This window comes from Haliotis cracherodii, unplaced genomic scaffold, assembly GCF_022045235.1.
Source record: "Haliotis cracherodii isolate W230 unplaced genomic scaffold, xgHalCrac1.p SCAF_17, whole genome shotgun sequence".
NCBI classification, from domain to species: Eukaryota; Metazoa; Mollusca; class Gastropoda; order Lepetellida; family Haliotidae; genus Haliotis; species Haliotis cracherodii.
Genome location: NW_027266272.1, coordinates 261,940 through 289,224, shown reverse-complemented (window position 1 = coordinate 289,224; position 27,285 = coordinate 261,940). Strand labels below are relative to the sequence as shown.

The window sequence follows — 27,285 nt, the reverse complement described above, 5'->3', positions numbered from 1 at the left end:
CCTATAACAGACGACCAGATATAACCTATAACAGACGACCAGATATAACCTATAACAGACGCCTAGATATAATCTGTCACAGACGTCTAGACATTACCTATAACAGACGTCTAGACATAACCTATTGAAGACGACCAGATATAACCTATAACAGACGTCTAGACATAACCTATAACAGACGTCTAGACATAACCTATAACAGACGACCAGATATAACCTATAACAGACGACCAGATATAACCTATAACAGACGACCAGATATAACCTATAACAGACGACCAGATATAACCTATAACAGACGCCTAGATATAATCTGTCACAGACGTCTAGATATAACCTATAACAGACGTCTAGACATAACCTATAACAGACGACCAGATATAACCTATAACAGACGACCAGATATAACCTATAACAGACGCCTAGATATAATCTGTCACAGACGTCTAGATATAACCTATAACAGACTTCTAGACATAACCTATAACAGACGACCAGATATAACCTATAACAGACGTCTAGACATAACATATAACAGACGACCAGATAAAACCTATAACAGACGACCAGATATAACCTATAACAGACGTCTAGATATAACCTATAACAGACGACCAGATATAACATATAACAGACGTCTAGATATAACCTATAACAGACGTCTAGACATAACCTATAACAGACGTCTAGATATAACCTATAACAGACGTCTAGATATAACCTATAACAGACGTCTAGATATAACCTATAACAGACGTCTAGATATAACCTATAACAGACGACCAGATATAACCTATAACAGACGACCAGATATAACCTATAACAGACGACCAGATATAACCCATCCACAACAAATGATGAAGCAGTGCAGTCACTGCCGCTTTGGAGAAGAGTTCTGTTACATCTCTCAGACAATTGTGGACTTGGTACTTGGGTTTTCCGACTTTTCTTTCTATGAATTACATTATAAATTACATGATATAGATGAGGGTAAACACACTCTGTCTGAGTGGTCGTGTTCAGTGAAGGCTGTTTGCCCTAGTTTCTGCAATGGTCACATATGAAGCTTTCTTTGCTGACTCGATGGGCGTGCACATTACACAGACTCCAGGAACCAGAGACATCACGCTGACACAGGCGTCACCGAGTGCGTGGCAGACAAACATGCATCCACGTCACGTGTTGTGCTAAGATGAAGCCACGTCAGCGGTTGCTAACAGCTAAGATCTGTTTCTGTGTGTGATACCATAAAGTTTAATACCTTTGCACAGGTGAGTACTTGTGTGACTTATTGTCCACTGTTCACATTGTTCACTGCACCAGTTCAGACATCATGATGCCACCACTATAATACCTATGTAACTGAGTGGTCTACAATGTCGTGATACAGAACGTGCTTGTTCAATGTAAGTTGTTACAAAACATTTTGTTCGTTTTTTGTGTTATTGTGTTCCAAATTCATTAAAATCTCGCAAACCTTTAGGAAATTCTCTTACTTTATAACTTTCTTGCAGTTTGTTTGTTTGATTCCTCATCAAATTGAATCATGAGTTTCAACATGAGTTTGTATAATCCAGGATATCACTATGGCAACCAGAGACATGGACAAGTCATCAGTCAGGGTGGCATCTGTAGTAAATGACGTCATCAGTGTTCCCGAGGCACGTGCTCTGCACGTGTACAAGCGGCGTTGGTATATCCTGTTGATGTTTTCCCTGCTGGATTCCATCCAGGCCGCCGTGTGGATACAGTGGGGCCCAATAGCTGCTGCTGCTGAACAGGCCTACGGATGGACGGATGGGACGCTGGCCTTGTTTGCCAACTGGGGACCCATCACCTTCATCCCCACAGCTCTCCTGTGGTCCTGGCTGCTGGACAGCAAAGGTCAGCATCCATCATAGTGACGTCATGATGCACCATAGCGACGTCATCAGCCTTCGCATTGACGTCACCATCCATCATAGTGACTTTTTCATCCATCATTGTTACGTCATCATCATCCATCTATTTATTCGTGACCATCATATCTTGGTATTGAATATGTCATTCAATTATGGACCATTTCTTCTCAGTATCGACCCACCGTTTTCGAGTCTTTGTCGATCTAATTTTAGTATCATGATACCAAAGAGTCTTAAGTATCATGATACCATATAGTATTTTGGATCATGGTACCATAAAGTCACAATCAGTGAGTACTTAATGGACCATATCCAGTGGAGAAAAGAGCGCCATCTCTCACAGACACTGTAGAATTGTTTTTGATTCCTTCCTCATAATAATACTTGACGGTGAATATATAAAATATCCGTGGTAATCGGTGATGGACAAGTTAATACAGATTATATATACATATCTACAATGAGTTGACAATGTTTGGGATTTGCGAGCACTGCCTCTGCTAGGCCCGACCCGTTCTATAGCTCCATGTCCCCATCTTCGCTGTTGCAGGCCTTCGTACATCCTGTGTTGGAGCCGCGGGGCTGGTGGCGCTAGGCACTGGCGTCAGGTGTCTGTGCAAGGATCCACCCGTCTTCACAGCGTAAGGGCACCATGTCCAACACACACCTTGTTATAGCGACATGTTCATGACGAGGCCACTCTAGTAGGCAGTACATACAGCTCAGCAATCGGGACCAACATGACTGCCAATATCGAGACGTAATGCATATTTAGCCTTTTCGCGAACACCTGGAATCATCACTTTTTGATAGTGATTCCAAAACACAAGCTTATGGTATAGTCGGAATCGTATACTAGTAGTTCACGGTTAGCAGATATTGCTTATAACTGTGGACGGTTTTTTGTCGCTTTTATTTCCCTGCTGAAGGAGTCAGCAAGGGTCACAGTGTTGCGTATGGATCTCTTATTCTCAGGACCTGACCTTGAGAACGGAATGTCATTGAGTCAGGGGGAATATTAACGTGGCAGGTGTAGTAACTGTGCAGATCAGTAAATACAGCTAGTTATGGTAGTTTGTTCGACAATGTTTCCTTCATAAACTGTGATGTTTTTCGTTGTTTCGATACCCTGTGTCCCTCCAGCCTCGTTCACCTGGGCCAGATTCTGAACGGGTTAGCCGGACCTGTCGCAATGGGGGCCGTCCCTAAAGTGTCGTCGGTGTGGTTCCCCGCCGCGGAGAGGACGACAGCATCAACTGTCATGGCCGTCATCGTTGGTCTTGGTGTAACTGCTGCTTTCTACATCGGTGAGAATGTCGCACTGACACACTGACGCACATTACACACTAGACCAATGTCACACTGACACTAGACACTAGACTAAAGCTTCACTTTCACTACACATTACAGACTAGACCAATGTCGCACTGACACTAGACACTAGACTGAAGCCTCACTTTCACAACACATTACACACTAGACCAATATTGCACTGACAGTAGACACTAGACTGAAGCATCACTTTCACAACACATTACACACTACACAAATGTCGCACTGACACTAGACACTAGACTGAAGCCTCACGTTCACTACACATAACACACTAGACCAATGTTGCACTGACACTAGACACTAGACTGAAGCCTCACTTTCACTACACATTACACACTAGACCAATGTCGCACTGACACTAGACACTAGACTGAAGCCTCACTTTCACTACACATTACACACTAGACCAATGTTGCACTGACACTAGACACTAGACTGAAGCCTCACTTTCACTACACATTACACACTAGACCAATGTCGCACTGACACTAGACACTAGACTGAAGCCTCACTTTCACTACACATAACACACTAGACCAATGTCACACTGAAAAATGACCATAACAGAGGATCATATCAAAATGAGAGAAAAACAACACAATCCTGACGAGAGCTGGCAATGCATCCGTCCACATCCTTCCTGTGCAAGTGTCAGTGTGGTATATTTCTGTCCCCACCCATCCTGTCCAAATGTCAGTGTGGGGTATGTCTGTCTCCACCCATCCTGTCCAAGTGTCAGTGTGGGGTATGTCTGTCTCCACCCATCCTGTCCAAGTGTCAGTGTGGGGTATGTCTGTCTCCACCCATCCTATCCGTGTGTCAGTGTGTGGTATGTCTGTCTCCACCCATCCTATCCAAGTGTCAGTGTGTGGTATGTCTGTCTCCACCCATCCTGTCCAAGTGTCAGTGTGTGGTATGTCTGTCTCCACCCATCCTGTCCAAGTGTCAGTGTGTGGTATGTCTGTCTCCACCCATCCTGTCCAAGTGTCAGTGTGTGGTATGTCTGTCTCCACCCATCCTATCCGTGTGTCAGTGTGGGGTATGTCTGTCTCCACCCATCCTGTCCAAGTGTCAGTGTGGGGTATGTCTGTCTCCACCCATCCTGTCCAAGTGTCAGTGTGGGGTATGTCTGTCTCCACACATCCTGTCCAAGTGTCAGTGTGGGGTATGTCTGTCTCCACCAATCCTGTCCAAGTGTCAGTGTGGGGTATGTTTGTCTCCACACATCCTGTCCGTGTGTCAGTGTGTGGTATGTCTGTCTCCACCCATCCTATCCGTGTGTCAGTGTGGGGTATGTCTGTCTCCACCCATCCTGTCCAAGTGTCAGTGTGGGGTATGTTTGTCTCCACACATCCTGTCCGTGTGTCAGTGTGTGGTATGTCTGTCTCCACCAATCCTGTCCAAGTGTCAGTGTGGGGTATGTCTGTCTCCACCAATCCTGTCCAAGTGTCAGTGTGGGGTATGTCTGTCTCCACCCATCCTGTCCAAGTGTCAGTGTGTGGTATGTCTGTCTCCACCCATCCTATCCGTGTGTCAGTGTGGGGTATGTCTGTCTCCACCAATCCTGTCCAAGTGTCAGTGTGGGGTATGTCTGTCTCCACCCATCCTGTCCAAGTGTCAGTGTGTGGTATGTCTGTCTCCACCCATCCTATCCGTGTGTCAGTGTGTGGTATGTCTGTCTCCACACATCCTATCCAAGTGTCAGTGTGTGGTATGTCTGTCTCCACCCATCCTATCCGTGTGTCAGTGTGGGGCATTTATGTCTCCACCCATCCTATCCGTGTGTCAGTGTGGGGTATGTCTGTCTCCACCCATCCTGTCCAAGTGTCAGTGTGGGGTTTTCCTGTCTCCACCCAGCCTATCCAAGTGTCAGTGTGGGGTATGCCTGTCTCCACCCAGCCTATCCAAGTGTCAGTGTGGAGTCTTTCTGCTTCAGGCCCACTGGTGGTACCCGAGATCACGTCTGATAGATGCAACTTTACAAACGTCACCAGGTACATATCCCCAGGCCAGGTGCGACGCGGCGCTAGGACGTGTAACAGGCGTCACCATGACGCTCGTCGTACGTCAGAGGAAAGTCATTTTGCTTGTATATGACCCCATAGGAATTCACCTATGCTAGTCGTAGGGGGCAACTTAATGGATCGGGTGGTCTCGCCTGTTGACTTGATTGACAGCGAGTCAACGTTCCCCGTTATCGTTGCTTATACTATCAATCACTGGTTTGTCTGGTCCAGACACGGTCAGTAACAGGCAGCCTTCATATAGCTGGTATATTGAGTGCGGTGCTAAACAACACCCACAGCGTGTCATTGTAAATCACTCTGTAACCATAGTGACGTACATCTTCAGCTCACGTTCAAGGGGGACATCATTCACGGGTCGTATTGTTTGTACATTTAATCGACGTGACCACCAAGTGAACCTTTGGCATTTCAGTGTACCTTCAAATGATCAATCTATTACTGCTATATTTTCAGAAATGTAAGCTTCACAATTTCATCTTTACGATGCGAAGGTATGTATTTACATTACTGTATTTTATATAGAGATTGTGTTATAAGACGGTTTAATAATAGTGTGACATTTAATGTTAGCACTAAGTTATAATTGTGACGTTTACTAACGATGCCAAACTGATAGTAAACGTAGTCAATTTTGGGAAGGTAATTTAAATAAACTTAATGTACCAGAATACAGCAACTACAAACTTAGGTGTGATAAATGTATGAAGGCGTCAATCAATTTACTGCTGTCTACTGTAAAAGTACTATACTCTCTTTTCTCCAGATGAGGTCACAGAAATTCAAAGACAAAATATCATGTACTACAATTACGGAAGTAAGTGAATTTTAGTGATGTTAGTGGCAGTACATTATTACCGTGGAGTTAGTGTTGTTAGTGGCAGTACATTATTACCGTGGACTAAGTGTTAATAGTGGCAGTACATTATTCCCGTGGACTTAGTGTTGTTAGTGGCAGTACATTATTACCGTGGACTAAGTGTTGTTATTGGCAGTACATCGTTACCCTGCACTTAGTGTTGTAAGTGGCAGTACATCATTACCCTGCACTTAGTGTTGTAAGTGGCAGTACATTATTACCGTGGACTTAGTGTTGTTAGTGGCAGTACATTATTACCGTGGACTTAGTGTTGTAAGTGGCAGTTCATTATTACCGTGGACTTGGTGTTGTAAGTGGCAGTACATTATTACCCTGGACTTAGTGTTGTAAGTGGCAGTACATTATTACCGTGGACTTAGTGTTGTTAGTGGCAGGACATTATTACCGTAACATGACAGTATTTAACATGTTCTACATGTTTTAGATGTGTGAATGACCTAAATTACTCTGCATGTTTTAGACATGTACAGAATTTAACATGTTCTACCTGTTTTAAATGTGTAAAGTATTTAACATTTTCCACATGTTTTAGATGTGTGCATGATGTAGCATGTTCCACATGTTTTAGATATGTACAGTATTTAACATGTTCTACATCTTTAAGATGTGTACAGTATTTGACATGTTCCACATGTTTTATATGTGTACATTATTTAACATGTTCTACATGTTTTAGATATGTATAGTATTTTACATGTTCTACATGTTTTAGATGTGTACAGTATTTAACATGTTCTATATGTTTTAGATATGAATAGTATTTAACATGTTTCTACATGTTTTAGATGTGTACAGTATTTTAAAATGTTCTACACGTTTTAGATGTGTATAGTATTTTACATGTTCAACATGTTTTAGATGTGTACAGTATTTAGCATGTTCTACATGTTTTAGATGTGTGAGTATTTAGCATGTTCTTCATGTTTTAGATGTGTAGAGTATTTTACATGTTCTACATGTTTTAGATGTGTCCAGTATTTAGCATGTTCCACATGTTTTATATGTGTACAGTATTTATCATGTACTAGATGTTTTAGATGTATACATTATTTAACATGTTTGCCATCTTTTAGATGATTACAGTATTTAACATGTTCGACATGTTTTAGATGAGTACAGTATTTAACATGTTCTACATGTTTTAGATATGTATAGTATTTAACATATTTCTACATGTTTTAGATGTGTACAGTATTTAACATGTTCAACATGTTTTAGATGTGTAGAGTATTTAACATGTTTCTACATGTTTTAGATATGTATGGTATTTAACAAGTTCTACATGTTTTAGATGTCTACAGTATTTAACATGTTCTACATGTTTTAGATGTGTATAGTATTTAGCATGTTCCACATGTTTTAGATGTGTGGAGTATTTATCATGTTCTTCATGTTTTAGATGTGCAGAGTAATTAACATGTTCTACATGTTTTAGATATGTATAGTATTTAACATGTTCTACATGTTTTAGATGTGTACAGTATTTAACATGTTCAAGATGTTTTAGATGTATACAATATTTAACATGTTCGACATGTTTTAGATGAGTACAGTATTTAACATGGTCCACATGTTTTATATTTGTACAGTATTTAACATGTTCTACATGTTTTAGATATGCATAGTATTTAACATGTTCCACATGTTTTAGATGAGTACAGTATTTCACTTGTTCCACATGTTTTAGATGTGTACAGTATTTAACATGTTTCTACATGTTTTAGATATGTATAGTATTTAACATGTTCTACATGTTTTAGATATGTATAGTTTTTAATATGTTCTACATGTTTTAGATGAGTACAGTATTTAACATGTTCCAAATGTTTTATATGTGTACAGTATTTATCATGTTCTTCGTGTTTTAGACGTGCAGAGTAATTAACATGTTCTACATGTTTTAGATATGTATAGTATTTAACATGTTCTACATGTTTTAGATGTGTACAGTATTTAACATGTTCTAGATGTTTTAGATGTATACAGTGTTTAACGTGTTCGACATGTTTTAGATAACTACAGTATTTAACATGTTCCACATGTTTTATATTTGTACAGTATTTAACATGTTCTACATGTTTTAGATATGCATAGCATTTAACATGTTCTACATGTTTTAGATGAGTACAGTATTTCACATGTTCAACATGTTTTAGATGTCTACAGTATTTAACATGTTCTACATGTTTAAGACATGTGCAGTATTTAGCATGTTCCACATGTTTTAGATGAGTACAGTATTTATCATGTTCTAGATGTTTTAGATGTGTACAGTGTTTTTCATGTTCTACATGTTTTAGATGTATACATTATTTAACATGTTCGACATGTTTTAGATGAGTACAGTATTTAACATGTTCTACATGTTTTAGATGTGTTTTGTATTTAACAATTTCTAGATGTTTTAGATGTGTACAGTATTTAACATGTTCCACATGTTTTAGATGTATACAGTATTTAACATGTTCTTCATGTTTTAGATGAGTACAGTATTTAACATGTTTCACATGTTTTAGATGTGTACAGTATTTAACATGTTCTACATGTTTTAGGTATGTATAGTATTTAGCATATTCTACATGTTTTAGATGTGTACAGTATTTAACATGTTCTACATGTTTTTGATATGTATAGTATTTAACATGTTCTACATGTTTTAGATGTGTACAATATTTAACATGTTCTAGATGTTTTAGATGTATACAGTATTTAACGTGTTTGACATGTTTTAGATGAGTACAGTATTTAACGTTTTCGACATGTTTTAGATGTGTACAGTATTTAACATGTTCTACGTGTTTCAGATACGTATTGTAATTAACATGTTCCACATGTTTTAGATGTGTATAGTATTTAACATGTTTCTACATGTTTTAGATATGTATAGTATTTAACATATTTCTACATGTTTCAGATGTGTACAGTATTTAACATGTTTCTACATGTTTTAGATGTGTATAGTATTTAACATGTTCTACATGTTTTAGATGTCTACAGTATTTAACATGTTCCACATGTTTTAGATGTGTACAGTATTTAACATGTTCAACATGTTTTAGATTTGTGCAGTATTTAACATGTTCTACATGTTTTAGATGTGTACAGTATTTAACATGTTCCACATGTTTTAGATTTGTGCAGTATTTAACATGTTCTACATGTTTTAGATATCTGCATTGTTTAAATTATTTTACATGTTTTAGATGTATGTCAGTTTTTAAAATATTCTTTATGTCTTAGATGTGTATTTCGATGCTACGATAATACTGTCTGGTACTGTTTTCCAACTCTCTGGGTAATGCTGTAATGCTGTTGCTGTGATCTTGCACCACGCTGATAATCCTGTTTGAAAAAACTGTGAAAGTCTTATATTTCTGTATTCACGAGGCCACAAGCATATGCTAGCTGGACAATCAAGGAGGAAGTGGTTCTCATATTCGACTGCAATTAAATTGCACAGTTGGCACATTTTCAGTTCTCATATAACATATATATTTCTTCCTTTTTCAATAAATAAGTCACGCGAGGAACATCGAAAACGTGCTACATCTATCCTATTTTTTTATATTCACCCCAACCAAGTTGAGTTTTGTACACAACTTAAAAAATATAACTTTTCACTGTAAGTTCCCTCACTTGATGCAGATTTTATTTCTGACCACTTTGTTTTTATATATCGTTAATATTTGTGTAAATGTTTTTATTCAACGTGGACATCTATATTCCGATAGGACAGCATATCTATTAAACTTAACCAGTATTTAATATCTTTAATATATTTTGCAATATATAAAGGATATCTATCTAATACGCCATATATCATGATGCTAGGTGTATTTGTTTTTACACAAAGAAATGTCTTATATGCAAATAAGTGTACTTTTTCTATGTGTCCAAAATTATTAATCCCCAGATTTCTGCCCCATATATAATGGATTTATCTTAACATCAAATATTCTAAAGAAAGAAGTAGGGTTTATATCTCCAAGAATACTGATAGTTTTTCTTGTCAATACCATTTGTGCTTGAATTTCTGCATATTGAACATGTGATGTCAAAGATAGGTGATGGGTACAATACACTCCGGGATAAGTGTAGGAAGTTCTAGTCTGTAAAGTACAGCCTTTATAGCACCATACTTCATGATTTTGATCATTCTCTCCGTTCCTCAACACAATTACCTTCGTTTTGTCTATATTAACCGTTAATTTCCACTGTTCACAATAATTGTCTAGTTATCTAATCTGTTTCTGCGGTCCACCAACAGTACTTAAAGTCAACACAATATCATCTGTAAATATTCTTAAACTATACCAGGGGGTAATTGTAACCATTTGTGCAGTTATTGTCTAAGTTACTAATTCATTTATAAAGAAAGAAAATAAAACTTGCATATCTAAGGTATGACAAGACTGTCAAAACCATGTAATACCACTGCGATGTAGCAATACATCTGTATGACCCCTGACAGAATGTTGTAACACGGTTGTATTTCTGTTGTAATACCGATGTTTTGTTGCCGTGCTGCTACTGTGGTGCTATTGTGATAGTGGACATTGTTGTGATGCTGTTGTAATACCGATGTTTTGTTGCCGTGCTGCTACTGTGGTGCTATTGTGATAGTGGACATTGTTGTGATGCTGTTGTTATACCGATGTTTTGTTGCTGTGCTGCTACTGCGGTGCTATTGTGATAGTGGACATTGTTGTGATGCTGTTGTTATATTGTTGTGATGCTAATGCGTTAATGCTGTGATGCTTTTGTTATACTCTTTTGACGCTGTTGTAATAGTGTTGTGATGCTAATGCGATAATGCTGTGATGCTTTTGTTATACTCTTTTGACGCTGTTGTAATAGTGTTGTGGTGCTGTTTTGATACGCTTGTGATAATGATGTAATGCTGTTGTAATACTGCTATGATAATGCTATAATACTGTTATGATGTCGTCGTAACATGAAGTAGTGGTGTTGTAATACTTGTGTAATAATGTTGTGATCCTGTTGTGATGTTGTTGTGATACTGCTGTGAGACTGTCGTGTCTAGCCTAGTGGTAAAAGCGTTCGCTCGTCATGTCGTAAAACCTTGGTTCGATTTCCCACATGGGTACAATGTGTGAATTACTACGCCCCGCCGTGACATTGCTGGAATATTGCTAAAAGCGGCGTAAAATCATACTCACTCACTCACTGTTGTGTCTCAAACACTGCTATGGAGTTATTTCACTGCTATCATACTTCAGATCAAGAAGTAAAGGTGAATGTACAAACCATGTGGACACTGTATGTTTCAGCCTTTGGGGTCTGTGCAGCGCTGTTCCTGGTGATGTTGGTTTATTTTCCAAACCCGCCGCCCAAGCCGCCAAGTGCGTCGGCAGCTACACCGAGACTCGACTACAGAAAGGGGCTCAGGATTCTTGTCACGTAAGATACCATGACCCAATCACTCCAAGAATATCTATCTGAATAAAATATTCGCTATAGAGTTGGGTTTTACCTCTACATTTCACATATATAGTATAGAAAGAAATGGAGACACATACAGTTATTTGCCATGTTAGAAAATAAATTGTTTTGTTCCCAGAAATAAGAGATTTTGGCAGATTGCTGTAGCCTATGGAGTATCGACGGGTACCCGCGATGCCTGGTCATCTATGCTCGATGTCAACTTGAAAGCACATGGAATATCACAGGTATTTGTGTCTGCTGTTCTATGCTCAATGTCAACTTGAAAGTACGTGGAATATCACAGGTATTTGTGTCTAGTGTTCCATGCTTGATGTCAGCTTGAAAGCACGTGGAATATCACAGGTATTTGTTGCTGGTCAGCTCAGCTCGATGTCAACTTGAAAGCACGTGGAATATCACAGGTATTTGTGTCTGGTCAGCCAAGCTGATGTCAACTTGAAAGCACATAGAATATCACAGTTATTTGTGTCTGGTGTTCTGTGCTCAATGTCAACTTGAAATCACGTTGAACATCACAGGTATTTGTGTCTGGTCAGCCAAGCTGATGTCGACTTAAAAGCACTTGGAATATCACAGGTATTTGTGTCTGCTGTTCTATGCTCAATGTCAACTTGAAAGCGCTTCAAATATCACAGGTATTTGTGTTTGGTGTTCTATGCTTGATGTCAACTTGAAAGCACGTGGAATATCACAGGTATTTGTGTTTGATGTTCTATGCTTGGGCTCAGCTCGATGTCAACTTGAAAGCACTTCAAATATCACAGGTATTTATGTTTGGTGTTCTATGCTTCATGTCAACTTGAAAGCACATGGAATATCACAGGTATTTGTGTCTGCTGTTCTATGCTCAATGTCAACTTGAAAGCGCTTCAAATATCACAGGTATTTGTGTTTGGTGTTCTATGCTTGATGTCAACTTGAAAGCACATGGAATATCACAGGTATTTGTGTTTGATGTTCTATGCTTCATGTCATCTTGAAAGCACGTGGAATATCACAGGTATTTGTGTCTGGTGTTCTTATGCTTGATGTCAACTTCAAAGCGAGCGGAATATCACAGGTAAATGTGTCTGGTCAGCTAAGCATATGTCAACTTGAAAGTACGTGGAATATCACAGGTACTTGTGTCTGGTCAGCTAAGCTTATGTCAATTTGAAAGCACGTGGAATATCAGAGGTATCTGTGTCTGGTCAGCTAAGCTTTTGTCAATTTGAAAGCACGTGGAATATCACAGGTATTTGTGTCTGGTCTGCCAAGCTTATGTCAACTTGAAGGCACGTGGAATATCACAGGTATTTGTGTCTGGTGTTCTATGCTCGATGTCAACTTGAAGGCACATGGAATATCACAGGTATTTGTGTCTGGTCAGCCAAGCTGATGTCAACTTGAAGGCACATGGAATATCACAGGTATTTGTGTCTGGTCAGCCAAGCTGATGTCAACTTGAAGGCACGTGGAATATCACAGGTATTTGTGTCTGGTCAGCCAAGCTGATGTCAACTTGAAGGCACATGGAATATCACAGGTATTTGTGTCTGGTGTTCTATGCTCGATGTCAACTTGAAGGCACATGGAATATCACAGGTATTTGTGTCTGGTCAGCCAAGCTGATGTCAGCTTGAAGGCACATGGAATATCACAGGTATTTGTGTCTGGTGTTCTATGCTCGATGTCAACTTGAAGGCACATGGAATATCACAGGTATTTGTGTCTGGTCAGCCAAGCTGATGTCAACTTGAAGGCACGTGGAATATCACAGTTATATTGTGTCTGGTCAGCCAAGCTGATGTCAATTTGAAGGCACATGGAATGGCTAAGGTATTTGTGTCTGGTCAGCTAAGCTTATGTCAACTTGAAGGCACTTCCTAGGTTTGGGCGTCTGATCAGTAATACTAAATGTCTTTTTAGAGTAACGCATGGATTGCTACAGGCATAGATTTTAGGCATTATATGTGTTTCATGGATTGTGTTGTGTATCCTCTATGTCTTGTTTCCTGTATGCCATTGTGGTTCCTGTTTGTCTTTTTTTATGTATGTCAGGAAGACGCTAGCCATCTGGGAGTATACGCCACTGCAGGAGCGATTGTAGTGTCACTGACTGTAGCCAGGTAGGTCTGGAAGTCTTTAAATGGCATTTAGAAGTGATACACAAGACCTTTTTAGTAAGTGGAACACAACGTATCAGAGTATTCACTTACTCCTTCATGAGGTGTATATACTTACATACATTCCCTTCCTTACTTCGCTTCAGTTAAAATATTCGTTTTCCATAGATGCACACATCCTTGTACATTCCCAGAGCAGATGTTTGCACATACAAGGACTCACAGTTATGGTATGGTGTCGCCAGGGTAGCCGACTACGTGAAGACCCGTCACAAGACATTCCTGTGTGTGCAGTACGGTCTGGCCATTGTGTCCCGTCTGTGGCTGGTGCTTCTGATAGTGGGGACACTGCCCCAGTCAACAGGTGCGATGCTCTGCTGAATTCACCAAGACTAGACACAACATGATGGCGGGCTAATAGCATTCATTTTAGAACGCCCATTTATGCGCTTAGATTTCCATCTATGTATTTATATGTCTGTCTATATATTTAGATGTATGTTTCTAGATGTGTTTTATTTCTGTGTCTGTACGTGTTTAGGTGTATGCACGTGTTTAAATATATATATTTATATATGAATGTGTTTAGATGTATGTATGTATTTTGGGCAGTTACAGCATTCGCTCGTCACGCCGAAGACTCGGGTTCGATAACCCACATGGGTTCAATATGTGAAGCCCATGTGTCTGGCGTCCCCCGCAGTAATAACATGTTGCTAATAACGGCGTTAACCATACTCACTCACTCTATGGATCTCTATATGAGTCTAGATGTCTGTGTAGTTGTTAAAATCTCTATTTGTTTAAATGTGTCTGTTTGTGTCCATGTGTCTGTTGTCTCGTACATGAATGTCTTAGTGTCCACTTTGTGATGAAATATCAACATAAGCGTTAATGCATGCATGTATGTTGTGGTAGCCATCAATGTGTCACAGTAGGTATTAGTGACTGCGTGTAACACATACATGTGTGTTGTGGTAGCCATCAATGTGTCACAGTAGGTATTAGTGACTGCGTGTAACACATGCATGTGTGTTGTGGTAGCCATCAATGTGTCACAGTAGGTATTAGTGACTGCGTGTAACACATGCATGTGTGTTGTGGTAGCCATCAATGTGTCACAGTAGGTATTAGTGACTGCGTGTAACACATACATGTGTGTTGTGGTAGCCATCAATGTGTCACAGTAGGTATTAGTGACTGCGTGTAACACATACATGTGTGTTGTGGTAGCCATCAATGTGTCACAGTAGGTATTAGTGACTGCGTGTAACACATACATGTGTGTTGTGGTAGCCATCAATGTGTCACAGTAGGTATTAGTGACTGCGTGTAACACATGCATGTGTGTTGTGGCAGCCATCAATGTGTCACAGTAGGTATTAGTGACTGCGTGTAACACATGCATGTGTGTTGTGGTAGCCATCAATGTGTCACAGTAGGTATTAGTGACTGCGTGTAACACATGCATGTGTGTTGTGGTAGCCATCAATGTGTCACAGTAGGTATTAGTGACTGCGTGTAACACATACATGTGTGTTGTGATAGCCATCAATGTGTCACAGTAGGTATTAGTGACTGCGTGTAACACATGCATGTGTGTTGTGGTAGCCATCAATGTGTCACAGTAGGTATTAGTGACTGCGTGTAACACATGCATGTGTGTTGTGGTAGCCATCAATGTGTCACAGTAGGTATTAGTGACTGCGTGTAACACATACATGTGTGTTGTGGTAGCCATCAATGTGTCACAGTAGGTATTAGTGACTGCGTGTAACACATGCATGTGTGTTGTGGTAGCCATCAATGTGTCACAGCAGGTATTAGTGACTGCGTGTAACACATACATGTGTGTTGTGGTAGCCATCAATGTGTCACAGTAGGTATTAGTGACTGCGTGTAACACATACATGTGTTGTTCAGCTGCGTGTGTGTGTTTCATGTGTGTGTGTGTGTGTGTGTGTGTTTCATGTGTGTGTGTTTCATGTGTGTGTGTGTGTGTGTGTGTTTGTGTTTGTGTGTGTAAGTATGTGTGTGTCAATGTACTTATGTCTGTGTAGTTAATGTCATGCTTATTGTAAGTGAGTGACTGAGAATGGTTTTACGCTGCGTTTAGCAATATTCCAGCAATATGACCGCGGGGGACACCGGGACATGGTGTACCCGTGTGGGGAATCGAACCCGGGTCTCCGGCGTGACGAGTCAAAGCTTTAACCGCTAGGCCACCCCGACGCCCTTATCATCATCTCTGATGTAGGAGAAATGTACGTGTTAACATACATCCGAGTGTCGTTGAGGTAATGTAAGTGTTAGTGTAAGTGTAAGTAAAGTGTCTGTGTCTGTGTTTCAGTCTCCATGTATGTGTCCTATGGGCTTGTGGACCTATCGAACGCTGGCGTCGGACCGCTTTTCTACGAGACGGTTTGTGAAACATACTACCCTGTGGCTGAGGGAATTACGAATCTGTGCCTGACCACGCAAAATAATATAACAGCGCTCATCTTCCTTGGAATTTTGTCAGTGCCCGGTATAGGTGAGATACTTGTTTTGTCAGTGCCCGGTATAGATGAGACACTCGTTATGCTGGTGTACGGTATAGATGAGACACTCGTTGAATCAGTGTCCGGTATAGATGAGATACTCGTTAAATCAGTGACCGGTATAGATGAGATACTCGTTATGTTAGTGTCCTGTATAGAGTAGATATTTGTTAGGTCAGTGCATTGTACAGTCTGATCTATCGTGGAGGAACACACAAACCTTCAGTGCAATACTATGTCCAACTTTATTCAATGTTGACATTTAGAGGTGCCAATAACATAGACATGGATCTCACGTCTCTGTCACTAACACGCCCTGTGTCTGTCACTAACTCGCCCTGTGTTTGTCACTAACTCGCCCTGTGTCTGACACTAACTAGCCCTGTGTCTGTCACTAACTCGCCCAATCTCTGTCACTAGCTCGTCCTGTGTCTGTCACTAACTCGCTTTGTGTCTGTCACTAACTCGCCCTGTGTCTGTCACTAACTAGCCCTGTGTCTGTCACTAAATAGCCTTGTGTCTGTCACTAACTCGCCCTGCGTCTGCCACTAACTAGCCTTGTGTCTGTCACTAACTCGCCCTGTGTCTGTCACTAACTCGCTTTGTGTCTCTCACTAACTCGCCCTGTGTCTGTCACTAACTCGCCTTGTGTCTGTCACTAACTCGCCCTGTGACTGTCACGAACTCGCCCTGTTTCTGTCATTAACTCGCCCTGTGCCTGTCACTAACTAGCCTTTTGTCTGTCACTAACTCGCTTTGTGTCTGTCACTAACTAGCCTTGTGTCTGTCACTAACTCGTCTTGTGTCTGTCACTTTCTCGCTCTGTGTCTGTCACTTTCTCGCCCTGTGTCTGTCACTAACTCGCTTTGTGTCTGTCACTAATTCGCTTTGTGTCTGTCACTAACTAGCCTTGTGTCTGTCACTGACTCGCCTTGTGTATGTCACTAACTCTCACTGTGTCTGTCTCTAACTAGCCTTGTGTCTGTCACTAACTCGCTTTGTGTCTATCACTTTCTCGCCCTGTGTCTGTCTCTAACTCGCCCTGTGTCTGTCACTAACTCGCCTTGTGTCTGTCACTAACTAGCCTTGTGTCTGTCACTTACTCGCCCTGTCTCTGTCACTAACTCGCCCTGTGTCTCTCACTAACTTGTTTTGTGTCTGTCACTAACTCGCTTTGTGTCTGTCACTAACTTGCTTTGCGTCTGTCACTAACTCGCCCTGTGTCTGTCACTAACTCGCTTTGTGTCTGTCACTAACTCGCCCTGTGTCTGTCACTAACTCGCTTTGTATCTGTCACTAACTCGCCCTGTGTCTGTCACTAACTACCCTTGTGTCTGTCACTAATTAGTCTTGTGTCTGTCACTTTCTCGCCCTGTGTCTGTCACTAACTCGCTTTGTGTCTGTCACTAACTCGCCTTGTGTCTTTCACTAACTCGCCTTGTGTCTGTCTCTAACTAGCCCTGTGTCTGTCACTAACTCGCTTGTGTTTGTCACTTTCTCGCCCTGTCTCTGTCTCTAACTAGCCTTCTATTTGTCACTAACTCGCCCTGTGTCTGTCACTAACTCACTTGTGTCTGTCACTTACTCGCCCTGTCTCTGTCACTAACTCACCCTGAGTCTGTCATTAACTCGCTTGTGTTTTTCACTTTCTCGCCCTGTCTCTGTCTCTAACTAGCCTTGTGTCTGTCACTAACTCGCCCTGTGTCTGTCACTAACTCACCTTGTGTCTGTCACTTACTCGCCCTGTCCCTCTCACTAACTCACCCTGAGTCTGTCATTAACTCGCACTGTTTCTGTCACTAACTCGCCATGTGTCTGTCACTAACTCGCCATGTGTCTGTCACTACCTCGCCTTGTGTCTGTCACTAACTCGTCTTGTGTCTGTCACTTTCTCGCCCTGTGTCTGTCTTTAACTCGCTTTGTGTCTGTCACTAGCTCGCCTTGTGTCTGTCACTAACTGCCCTGGTGTGTGTCACTAACTCGCCTTGTGTATGTCACTAACTAGCATTGTGTCTGTCACTAACTCGCCTGGTGTCTGTCACTAACTCGCTTTGTGTCTGTCACTAACTCGCCTTGTGTCTGTCTCTAACTAGCCTTGTGTCTGTCACTAACTCGCTTTGTGTCTGTCACTTTCTAGCCCTGTGTCTGTCTCTAACTAGCCTTGTGTTTGTCACTAACTCGCCCTGTGTCTGTCACTAACTCGCCTTGTGTCTGTCACTAACTCGCCTTGTGTCTGTCACTTACTCGACCTGTCTCTGTCACTAACTCACATGTGTCTGTCATCAACTCTCACTGTGTCTGTCACTAACTCGCCTTGTGTCTGTCACTAACTCACATGTGTCTGTCGTCAACTCTCACTGTGTCTGTCACTAACTAGCCTTGTGTCTGTCACTAACTCACATGTGTCTGTCGTCAACTCTCACTGTGTCTGTCACTAACTCGCCTTGTGTATGTCTCTAACTCGCCTTGTGTCTGTCTCTAACTAGCCCTGTGTCTGTCACTAACTCGCTTCTGTCTGTCACTTTCTCGCCCTGTCTCTGTCTCTAACTAGCCTTGCGTCTGTCACTAGCTCGCCCTGTGTCTGTCACTAACACACCCTGAGTCTGTCATTAACTCGCACTGTTTCTGTCACTAACTCGCCATGTATCTATCACTAACTCGCCCTGTGTCTGTCACTAACTCGTCTTGTGTCTGTCACTTTCTCGCCCTGTGTCTGTCTTTAACTCGCTTTGTGTCTGTCAATAACTCGCCTTGTGTCTGTCACTAACTGCCCTGGTGTGTGTCACTAACTCGCCTTGTGTATGTCACTAACTAGCATTGTGTCTGTCACTAACTCGCCCTGTGTCTGTCACTAACTCGCTTTGTGTCTGTCACTAACTCGCCTTGTGTCTGTCTCTAACTAGCCTTGTGTCTGTCACTAACTCGCTTTGTGTCTGTCACTTTCTCGCCCTGTGTCTGTCTCTAACTAGCCTTGTGTTTGTCACTAACTCGCCCTGTGTCTGTCACTAACTCGCCTCGTGTCTGTCACTAACTCGCCTTGTGTCTGTCACTTACTCGACCTGTCTCTGTCACTAACTCACATGTGTCTGTCATCAACTCGCCTTGTGTCTGTCACTTACTCGACCTGTCTCTGTCACTAACTCACATGTGTCTGTCATCAACTCTCACTGTGTCTGTCACTAACTCGCCTTGTGTCTGTCACTAACTCACCTTGTGTCTGTCACTAACTCGCCTTGTGTCTGTCTCTAACTCGCCTTGTGTCTGTCTCTAACTAGCCCTGTGTCTGTCACTAACTCGCTTCTGTCTGTCACTTTCTCGCCCTGTGTCTGTCTCTAACTAGCCTTGTGTTTGTCACTAACTCGCCTTGTGTCTGTCACTTTCTCGCACTGTGTCTGTCACTAACTCGCCTTGTATCTGTCACTTACTCGCCCTGTCTCTGTCACTAACTCTCCATGAGTCTGTCACTAACTCGCCCTGTGTCTGTCACTAACTCGCCCTGTGTCTGTCACTAACTCACCTTGTGTCTGTCACTAACTCCTCTTGTGTCTTTCACTTTCTCGCCCTGTGTCTGTCTTTAACTCGCTTTGTGTCTGTCACTAACTCGCCTGGTGTCTGTCACTAACTGCCCTTGTGTCTGTCACTAACTAGCCTTGTGTCTGTCACTAACTCGCCCTGTGTCTGTCACTAACTCGCTTTGTGTCTGTCACTAACTCACTTTGTGTCTGTCACTAACTCTCTTTGTTTCTGTCACTTAATAGCCTTGTGTCTGTCACTTACTCGCTCTGCGTCTGTCACTAACTAGCCTTTTGTCTGTCACTAACTCGCTTTGTGTATGTCACTACCTCGCTTTGTGTCTGTCACTAACTCGCTTTGTGTCTGTCACTAACTAGCCTTGTGTCTGTCACTAACTCGCTTTGTGTCTATCACTTTCTCGCCCTGTGTCTGTCTCTAACTCGCCCTGTGTCTGTCACTAACTCGCCTTGTGTCTGTCACTAACTAGCCTTGTGTCTGTCACTTACTCGCCCTGTCTCTGTCACTAACTCGCCCTGTGTCTGTCATTAACTCGCACTGTGTCTGTCACTAACTTGCCCTGTGTCTGTCACTAACTTGTTTTGTGTCTGTCACTAACTCGCTTTGTGTCTGTCACTAACTTGCTTTGTGTCTGTCACTAACTCGCCCTGTGTCTGTCACTAACTTGCTTTGTGTCTGTCACTAACTCGCCCTGTGTCTGTCACTAACTCGCCCTGTGTCTGTCACTAAATTGCTTTGTGTCTGTCACTAACTCGCTTTGATTCTGTCTCTAACTCGCCCTGTGTCTGTCACTAACTCGCTTTGTGTCTGTCACTAACTCGCTTTGTGTCTGTCACTAACTCGCTTTGTGTCTGTTACTAACTCGCTTTGTGTCTGTCACTAACTTGCTCTTTGTGTCTGTCACTAACTCGCCCTGTGTCTGTCACTAACTCGCTTTGTGTCTGTCACTAACTCGCCCTGTGTCTGTCACTAACTCGCCCTGTGTCTGTCACTAACTCGCTTTGTGTCTGTCACTAACTCGCTTTGTGTCTGTCTTTAACTCGCTCTTTGTGTCTGTCACTAACTCGCCCTGTGTCTGTCACTAACTCACCTTGTGTCTGTCACTAACTCCTCTTGTGTCTTTCACTTTCTCGCCCTGTGTCTGTCTTTAACTCGCTTTGTGTCTGTCACTAACTCGCCTGGTGTCTGTCACTAACTGCCCTTGTGTCTGTCACTAACTAGCCTTGTGTCTGTCACTAACTCGCCCTGTGTCTGTCACTAACTCGCTTTGTGTATGTCACTAACTCGCTTTGTGTCTGTCACTAACTCGCTTTGTGTCTGTCACTAACTAGCCTTGTGTCTGTCACTAACTCGCTTTGTGTCTATCACTTTCTCGCCCTGTGTCTGTCTCTAACTCGCCCTGTGTCTGTCACTAACTCGCCTTGTGTCTGTCACTAACTAGCCTTGTGTCTGTCACTTACTCGCCCTGTCTCTGTCACTAACTCGCCCTGTGTCTGTCATTAACTAGCACTCTGTCTGTCACTAACTTGCCCTGTGTCTGTCACTAACTTGTTTTGTGTCTGTCACTAGCTCGCTTTGTGTCTGTCACTAACTTGCTTTGTGTCTGTCACTAACTCGCCCTGTGTCTGTCACTAACTCGCTTTGTGTCTGTCTCTAACTCGCCCTGTGTCTGTCACTAACTCGCTTTGTGTCTGTCACTAACTTGCTTTGTGTCTGTCACTAACTCGCTTTGTGTCTGTTACTAACTCGCTTTGTGTCTGTCACTAACTCGCTCTTTGTGTCTGTCACTAACTCGCCCTGTGTCTGTCACTAACTCGCTTTGTGTCTGTCACTAACTCGCCCTGTGTCTGTCACTAATTCGCCCTGTGTCTGTCACTAACTCGCTTTGTGTCTGTCACTAACTCGCTTTGTGTCTGTCACTAACTCGCCTTGTGTCTGTTACTAACTCGTTTTGTGTCTGTCTCTGACTTGTTTTGTGTCTGTCACTAACTCGCTTTGTGTCTGTCACTAACTCGCCCTGTGTCTGTCACTAACTCGCTTTGTGTCTGTCACTAACTCGCCCTGTGTCTGTCACTAACTCGCCCTGTGTCTGTCACTGACTCGCTTTGATTCTGTCAATAACTTGCCCTGTGTCTGTCAGTAACTCGCTTTGTGTCTGTCACTAACTCGCTTTGTGTCTGTCACTAACTCGCTTTGTGTCTGTTACTAACTCGTTTTGTGTCTGTCTCTGACTTGTTTTGTGTCTGTCACTAACTCGCTTTGTGTCTGTCACTAACTCGCTTTGTGTCTGTCACTAACTCGCTTTGTGTCTGTCACTAACTTGCTTTGTGTCTGTCACTAACTCGCCCTGTGTCTGTCACTAACTCGCTTTGATTCTGTCAATAACTCGCCCTGTGTTTGTCACTAACTCGCTTTTTGTCTGTCACTAACTCGCCCTGTGTCTGTCACTAACTCGCTTAGTGTCTGTCACTAACTCGCGCTGTGCCTCCTATCCAGGCACTGTGTGGATGAACTGGCTGCTCATCGCCACCTATGTGTTGGCTTTCATCCTCCTCGTCACGATGCCGGCCGCTCACAGCAGGATCGACGTTGATCAGTAAACCCATCGATCTGAAGCAGGAACACTGACACGTGGATACAAGGCATGGAGTGGTTGTACACAAATAGTGTCACTTGGGCATCTGTCAGCCGGAAGTGGAAAGTTGTCTGTCTAATTCTCCGTGTCCTCCCAGTGTCGTCAAAGACCTTATTACAAAGCGACCAAAGTTTGATTTAAATTGACCCTGTGAAGGAGCATGAGACAACAATTAACTTTTTCTGAATACAGTCCTTGTAGGCACTTTTGATTTGTTCTCCCGGCTGATGACATGTGTAAACCTGTGAGGAAGTGTCCAGAATATACTTAATACATATCCAATACTAGACAGTTAATACGCCGCCATGGTGTAGCTGGAATATTGCTGAATGCGGATAAGCCAACACTCACACATCAACTTATGATGTTGACCTTGACTTTAACCTTCAGTGTAAAATATCAAGGTCTTGTTACAACATTGAAGTGTTGTGTCACTGAACAAACATTCAGATTGATTCAATACAAAAATAACTTTGGAGAGTTGCCATATTTAAACTATTCCACGTTTTCACAATTTTAACTTTTTCAGGGGGTTTTGCCATGGACACATTTTTTTTATAAGTTCCACCAGTTGCACACATCTATACTTTTGTAGAATAAACATTACTGATTCAAAAACACGTACATTCGTTTCTTTTGCAATTTGTACCAGGTTGGGTCACTTTTAGTTATAAATGGCTGGACTATCACTCAGATTCCAGATGGATTCTCTAACTGTATGGGCGTCGAGCTGCGTGTGGCATATCCGTCACCAGTGTTGGACTTTGCTTGACGCGCGACGTGGTGCCACCGATGGGGCGTGTCTGTTTGCCTGAAGTAGTTGCGCGGGAATAGGGTGTGTCATAGATAATGTGCCTTTCCATGCACGTGCGACATGGGGATCTGAACTCTTCGTGTTTGGCTCTGGGGTACTGGTCACGTGTCTATTATATCAATCACACATTCTCACATGGGTAATGTAGGTTAGACGCAGTGTCTGAAACTCAGCAGAGTAAACTGAGAGTCTCAGGGCCAGAACATTTAAAAAACTGTAGGCCCAGCGAAAGAAATGTAGGCCCAAACATTTAAGCTGAGGCAGGGAGACATCCTCTTGCAATATACATTACAAAACACAACCAGTCAACCAGAAACTTTTATTGCTATCACACCGATCCCAGGGAGTCCGTGGTGACAGATGAAGCCTATATTTATCCGGAATCTATCACACCAGTCCCAGAGAGTCCGTGGTGACAGATGAAGCCTACATTTATCCGGAATCTATCACACCAATCCCAGAGAGTCCGTGGTGACAGATGAAGCCTATATTTATCCGGAATCTATCACACCGATCCCAGAGAGTCCGTGGTGACAGATGAAGCCTATTTTTATCCGGAATCTATCACACCGATCCCAGAGAGTCCGTGGTGACAGATGAAGCCTATATTTATCCGGAATCTATCACACCGATCCCAGAGAGTCCGTGGTGACAGATGAAGCCTACATTTATCTGGAATCTATCACACCGATCCCAGAGAGTCCGTGGAGACAGATGAAGCCTATATTTATCCGGAATCTATCACACCGATCCCAGAGAGTCCGTGGTGACAGATGAAGCCTATTTTTATCCGGAATCTATCACACCAATCCCAGAGAGTCTGTGGTGACAGATGAAGCCTATATTTATCCGGAATCTATCACACCGATCCAGAGAGTCCATGGTGACAGATGAAGCCTATATTTATCTGGAATCTATCACACTGATCCCAGAGAGTCCGTGGTGACAGATGAAGCCTATTTTTATCCGGAATCTATCACACCGATCCCAGAGAGTCCGTGGTGACAGATGAAGCCTACATTTATCCGGAATCTATCACACCGATCCCAGAGAGTCCGTGGTGACAGATGAAGCCTACATTTATCCGGAATCTATCACACCGATCCCAGAGAGTCCGTGGTGACAGATGAAGCCTATATTTATCCGGAATCTATCATACCGATCCCAGAGAGTCCATGGTGACAGATGAAGCCTATATTTATCCGGAATCTATCACACCAATCCCAGAGATATATATTTATCCGGAATCTATCACACCGATCCCAGAGAGTCCGTGGTGACAGATGAAGCCTATTTTTATCCGGAATCTATCACACCGATCCCAGAGAGTCCATGGTGACAGATGAAGCCTATATTTATCCGGAATCTATCACACCAATCCCAGAGAGTCCGTGGTGACAGATGAAGCCTATTTTTATCCGGAATCTATCACACCAATCCCAGAGAGTCTGTGGTGACAGATGAAGCCCATATTTATCCGGAATCTATCACACCAATCCCAGAGAGTCTGTGGTGACAGATGAAGCCTACATTTATCCGGAATCTATCACACCGATCCCAGAGAGTCCGTGGTGACAGATGAAGCCTACATTTATCCGGAATCTATCACACCGATCCCAGAGAGTCCGTGGTGACAGATGAAGCCTACATTTATCCTGAATCTATCACACCGATCCCAGAGAGTCCGTGGTGACAGATGAAGCCTACATTTATCCGGAATCTATCACACCGATCCCAGAGAGTCCGTGGTGACAGATGAAGCCTACATTTTTCCGGAATCTATCACACCGATCCCAGAGAGTCCGTGGTGACAGATGAAGCCTACATTTATCCGGAATCTATCACACCGATCCCAGAGAGTCCGTGGTGACAGATGAAGCCTACATTTATCCGGAATCTATCACACCGATCCCAGAGAGTCCATGGTGACAGATGAAGCCTATATTTATCCGGAATCTATCACACCAATCCCAGAGATATATATTTATCCGGAATCTATCACACCGATCCCAGAGAGTCCGTGGTGACAGATGAAGCCTATTTTTATCCGGAATCTATCACACCAATCCCAGAGAGTCCGTGGTGACAGATGAAGCCTACATTTATCCGGAGTCTATCACACCGATCCCAGAGAGTCCGTGGTGACAGATGAAGCCTACATTTATCCTGAATCTATCACACCGATCCCAGAGAGTCCGTGGTGACAGATGAAGCCTACATTTATCCGGAATCTATCACACCGATCCCAGAGAGTCCGTGGTGACAGATGAAGCCTACATTTATCCGGAATCTATCACACCAATCCCAGAGAGTCCGTGGTGACAGATGAAGCCTACATTTATCCGGAATCTATCACACCGATCCCAGAGAGTCCGTGGTGACAGATGAAGCCTACATTTATCCGGAATCTATCATACCGATCCCAGAGAGTCCATGGTGACAGATGAAGCCTATATTTATCCGGAATCTATCACACCAATCCCAGAGATATATATTTATCCGGAATCTATCACACCGATCCCAGAGAGTCCGTGGTGACAGATGAAGCCTATTTTTATCCGGAATCTATCACACCGATCCCAGAGAGTCCATGGTGACAGATGAAGCCTATATTTATCCGGAATCTATCACACCAATCCCAGAGAGTCCGTGGTGACAGATGAAGCCTATTTTTATCCGGAATCTATCACACCAATCCCAGAGAGTCTGTGGTGACAGATGAAGCCCATTTTTATCCGGAATCTATCACACCAATCCCAGAGAGTCTGTGGTGACAGATGAAGCCTATATTTATCCGGAATCTATCACACCAATCCCAGAGATATATATTTATCCGGAATCTCTCACACCGATCCCAGAGAGTCCGTGGTGACAGATGAAGCCTATTTTTATCCGGAATCTATCACACCAATCCCAGAGAGTCCGTGGTGACAGATGAAGCCTATATTTATCCGGAATCTATCACACCAATCCCAGAGATATATATTTATCCGGAATCTCTCACACCGATCCCAGAGAGTCCGTGGTGACAGATGAAGCCTATTTTTATCCGGAATCTATCACACCAATCCCAGAGAGTCCGTGGTGACAGATGAAGCCTATATTTATCCGGAATCTATCACACCGATCCCAGAGAGTCCGTGGTGACAGATGAAGCCTATTTTTATCCGGAATCTATCACACCGATCCCAGAGAGTCCGTGGTGACAGATGAAGCCTATTTTTATCCGGAATCTATCACACCGATCCCAGAGAGTCCGTGGTGACAGATGAAGCCTATTTTTATCCGGAATCTATCACACCGATCCCAGAGAGTCCGTGGTGACAGATGAAGCCTATTTTTATCCGGAATCTATCACACCAATCCCAGAGATATATATTTATCCGGAATCTCTCACACCGATCCCAGAGAGTCCGTGGTGACAGATGAAGCCTATTTTTATCCGGAATCTATCACACCAATCCCAGAGAGTCCGTGGTGACAGATGAAGCCTATATTTATCCGGAATCTATCACACCGATCCCAGAGAGTCCGTGGTGACAGATGAAGCCTATTTTTATCCGGAATCTATCACACCGATCCCAGAGAGTCCGTGGTGACAGATGAAGCCTATTTTTATCCGGAATCTATCACACCGATCCCAGAGAGTCCGTGGTGACAGATGAAGCCTATTTTTATCCGGAATCTATCACACCGATCCCAGAGAGTCCGTGGTGACAGATGAAGCCTATATTTATCCGGAATCTATCACACCGATCCCAGAGAGTCCGTGGTGACAGATGAAGCCTATTTTTATCCGGAATCTATCACACCGATCCCAGAGAGTCCGTGGTGACAGATGAAGCCTATTTTTATCCGGAATCTATCACACCGACCCCAGAGAGTCCGTGGTGACAGATGAAGCCTATTTTTATCCTGAATCTATCACACCGATCCCAGAGAGTCCGTGGTGACAGATGAAGCCTACATTTATCCGGAATCTATCACACCGATCCCAGAGAGTCCATGGTGACAGATGAAGCCTATATTTATCCGGAATCTATCACACCGATCC

The 27,285-nt window shown here is 42.7% G+C and overlaps 1 protein-coding gene across 1 annotated transcript; it reads left to right on the top strand.

Moving 5' to 3' along the window:
* Positions 1–1,586: 1,586 nt before the first annotated feature.
* Positions 1,587–22,382, top strand: LOC139465086 (solute carrier family 49 member 4 homolog). Its single transcript, XM_071246779.1, has 11 exons — positions 1,587–1,884; positions 2,452–2,542; positions 3,045–3,208; positions 5,173–5,298; positions 6,027–6,077; positions 11,432–11,561; positions 11,722–11,830; positions 13,647–13,714; positions 13,957–14,075; positions 16,062–16,244; positions 22,279–22,382. Exons 1-11 carry the CDS (start codon positions 1,587–1,589, stop codon positions 22,380–22,382), a joined length of 1,443 nt encoding a protein of 480 aa, XP_071102880.1.
* Positions 22,383–27,285: the final 4,903 nt, after the last annotated feature.

Coding starts and splice junctions, on each gene's coding strand:
- LOC139465086 (XM_071246779.1), top strand. CDS start 1,587: ATGGCAACCAGAGACATGGACAAGTCATCAGTCAGGGTGGCATCTGTA. Junction 1,885..2,451: donor CTGGCTGCTGGACAGCAAAG/GTCAGCATCCAT, acceptor TCGCTGTTGCAG/GCCTTCGTACATCCTGTGTT. Junction 3,209..5,172: donor AACTGCTGCTTTCTACATCG/GTGAGAATGTCG, acceptor TTTCTGCTTCAG/GCCCACTGGTGGTACCCGAG.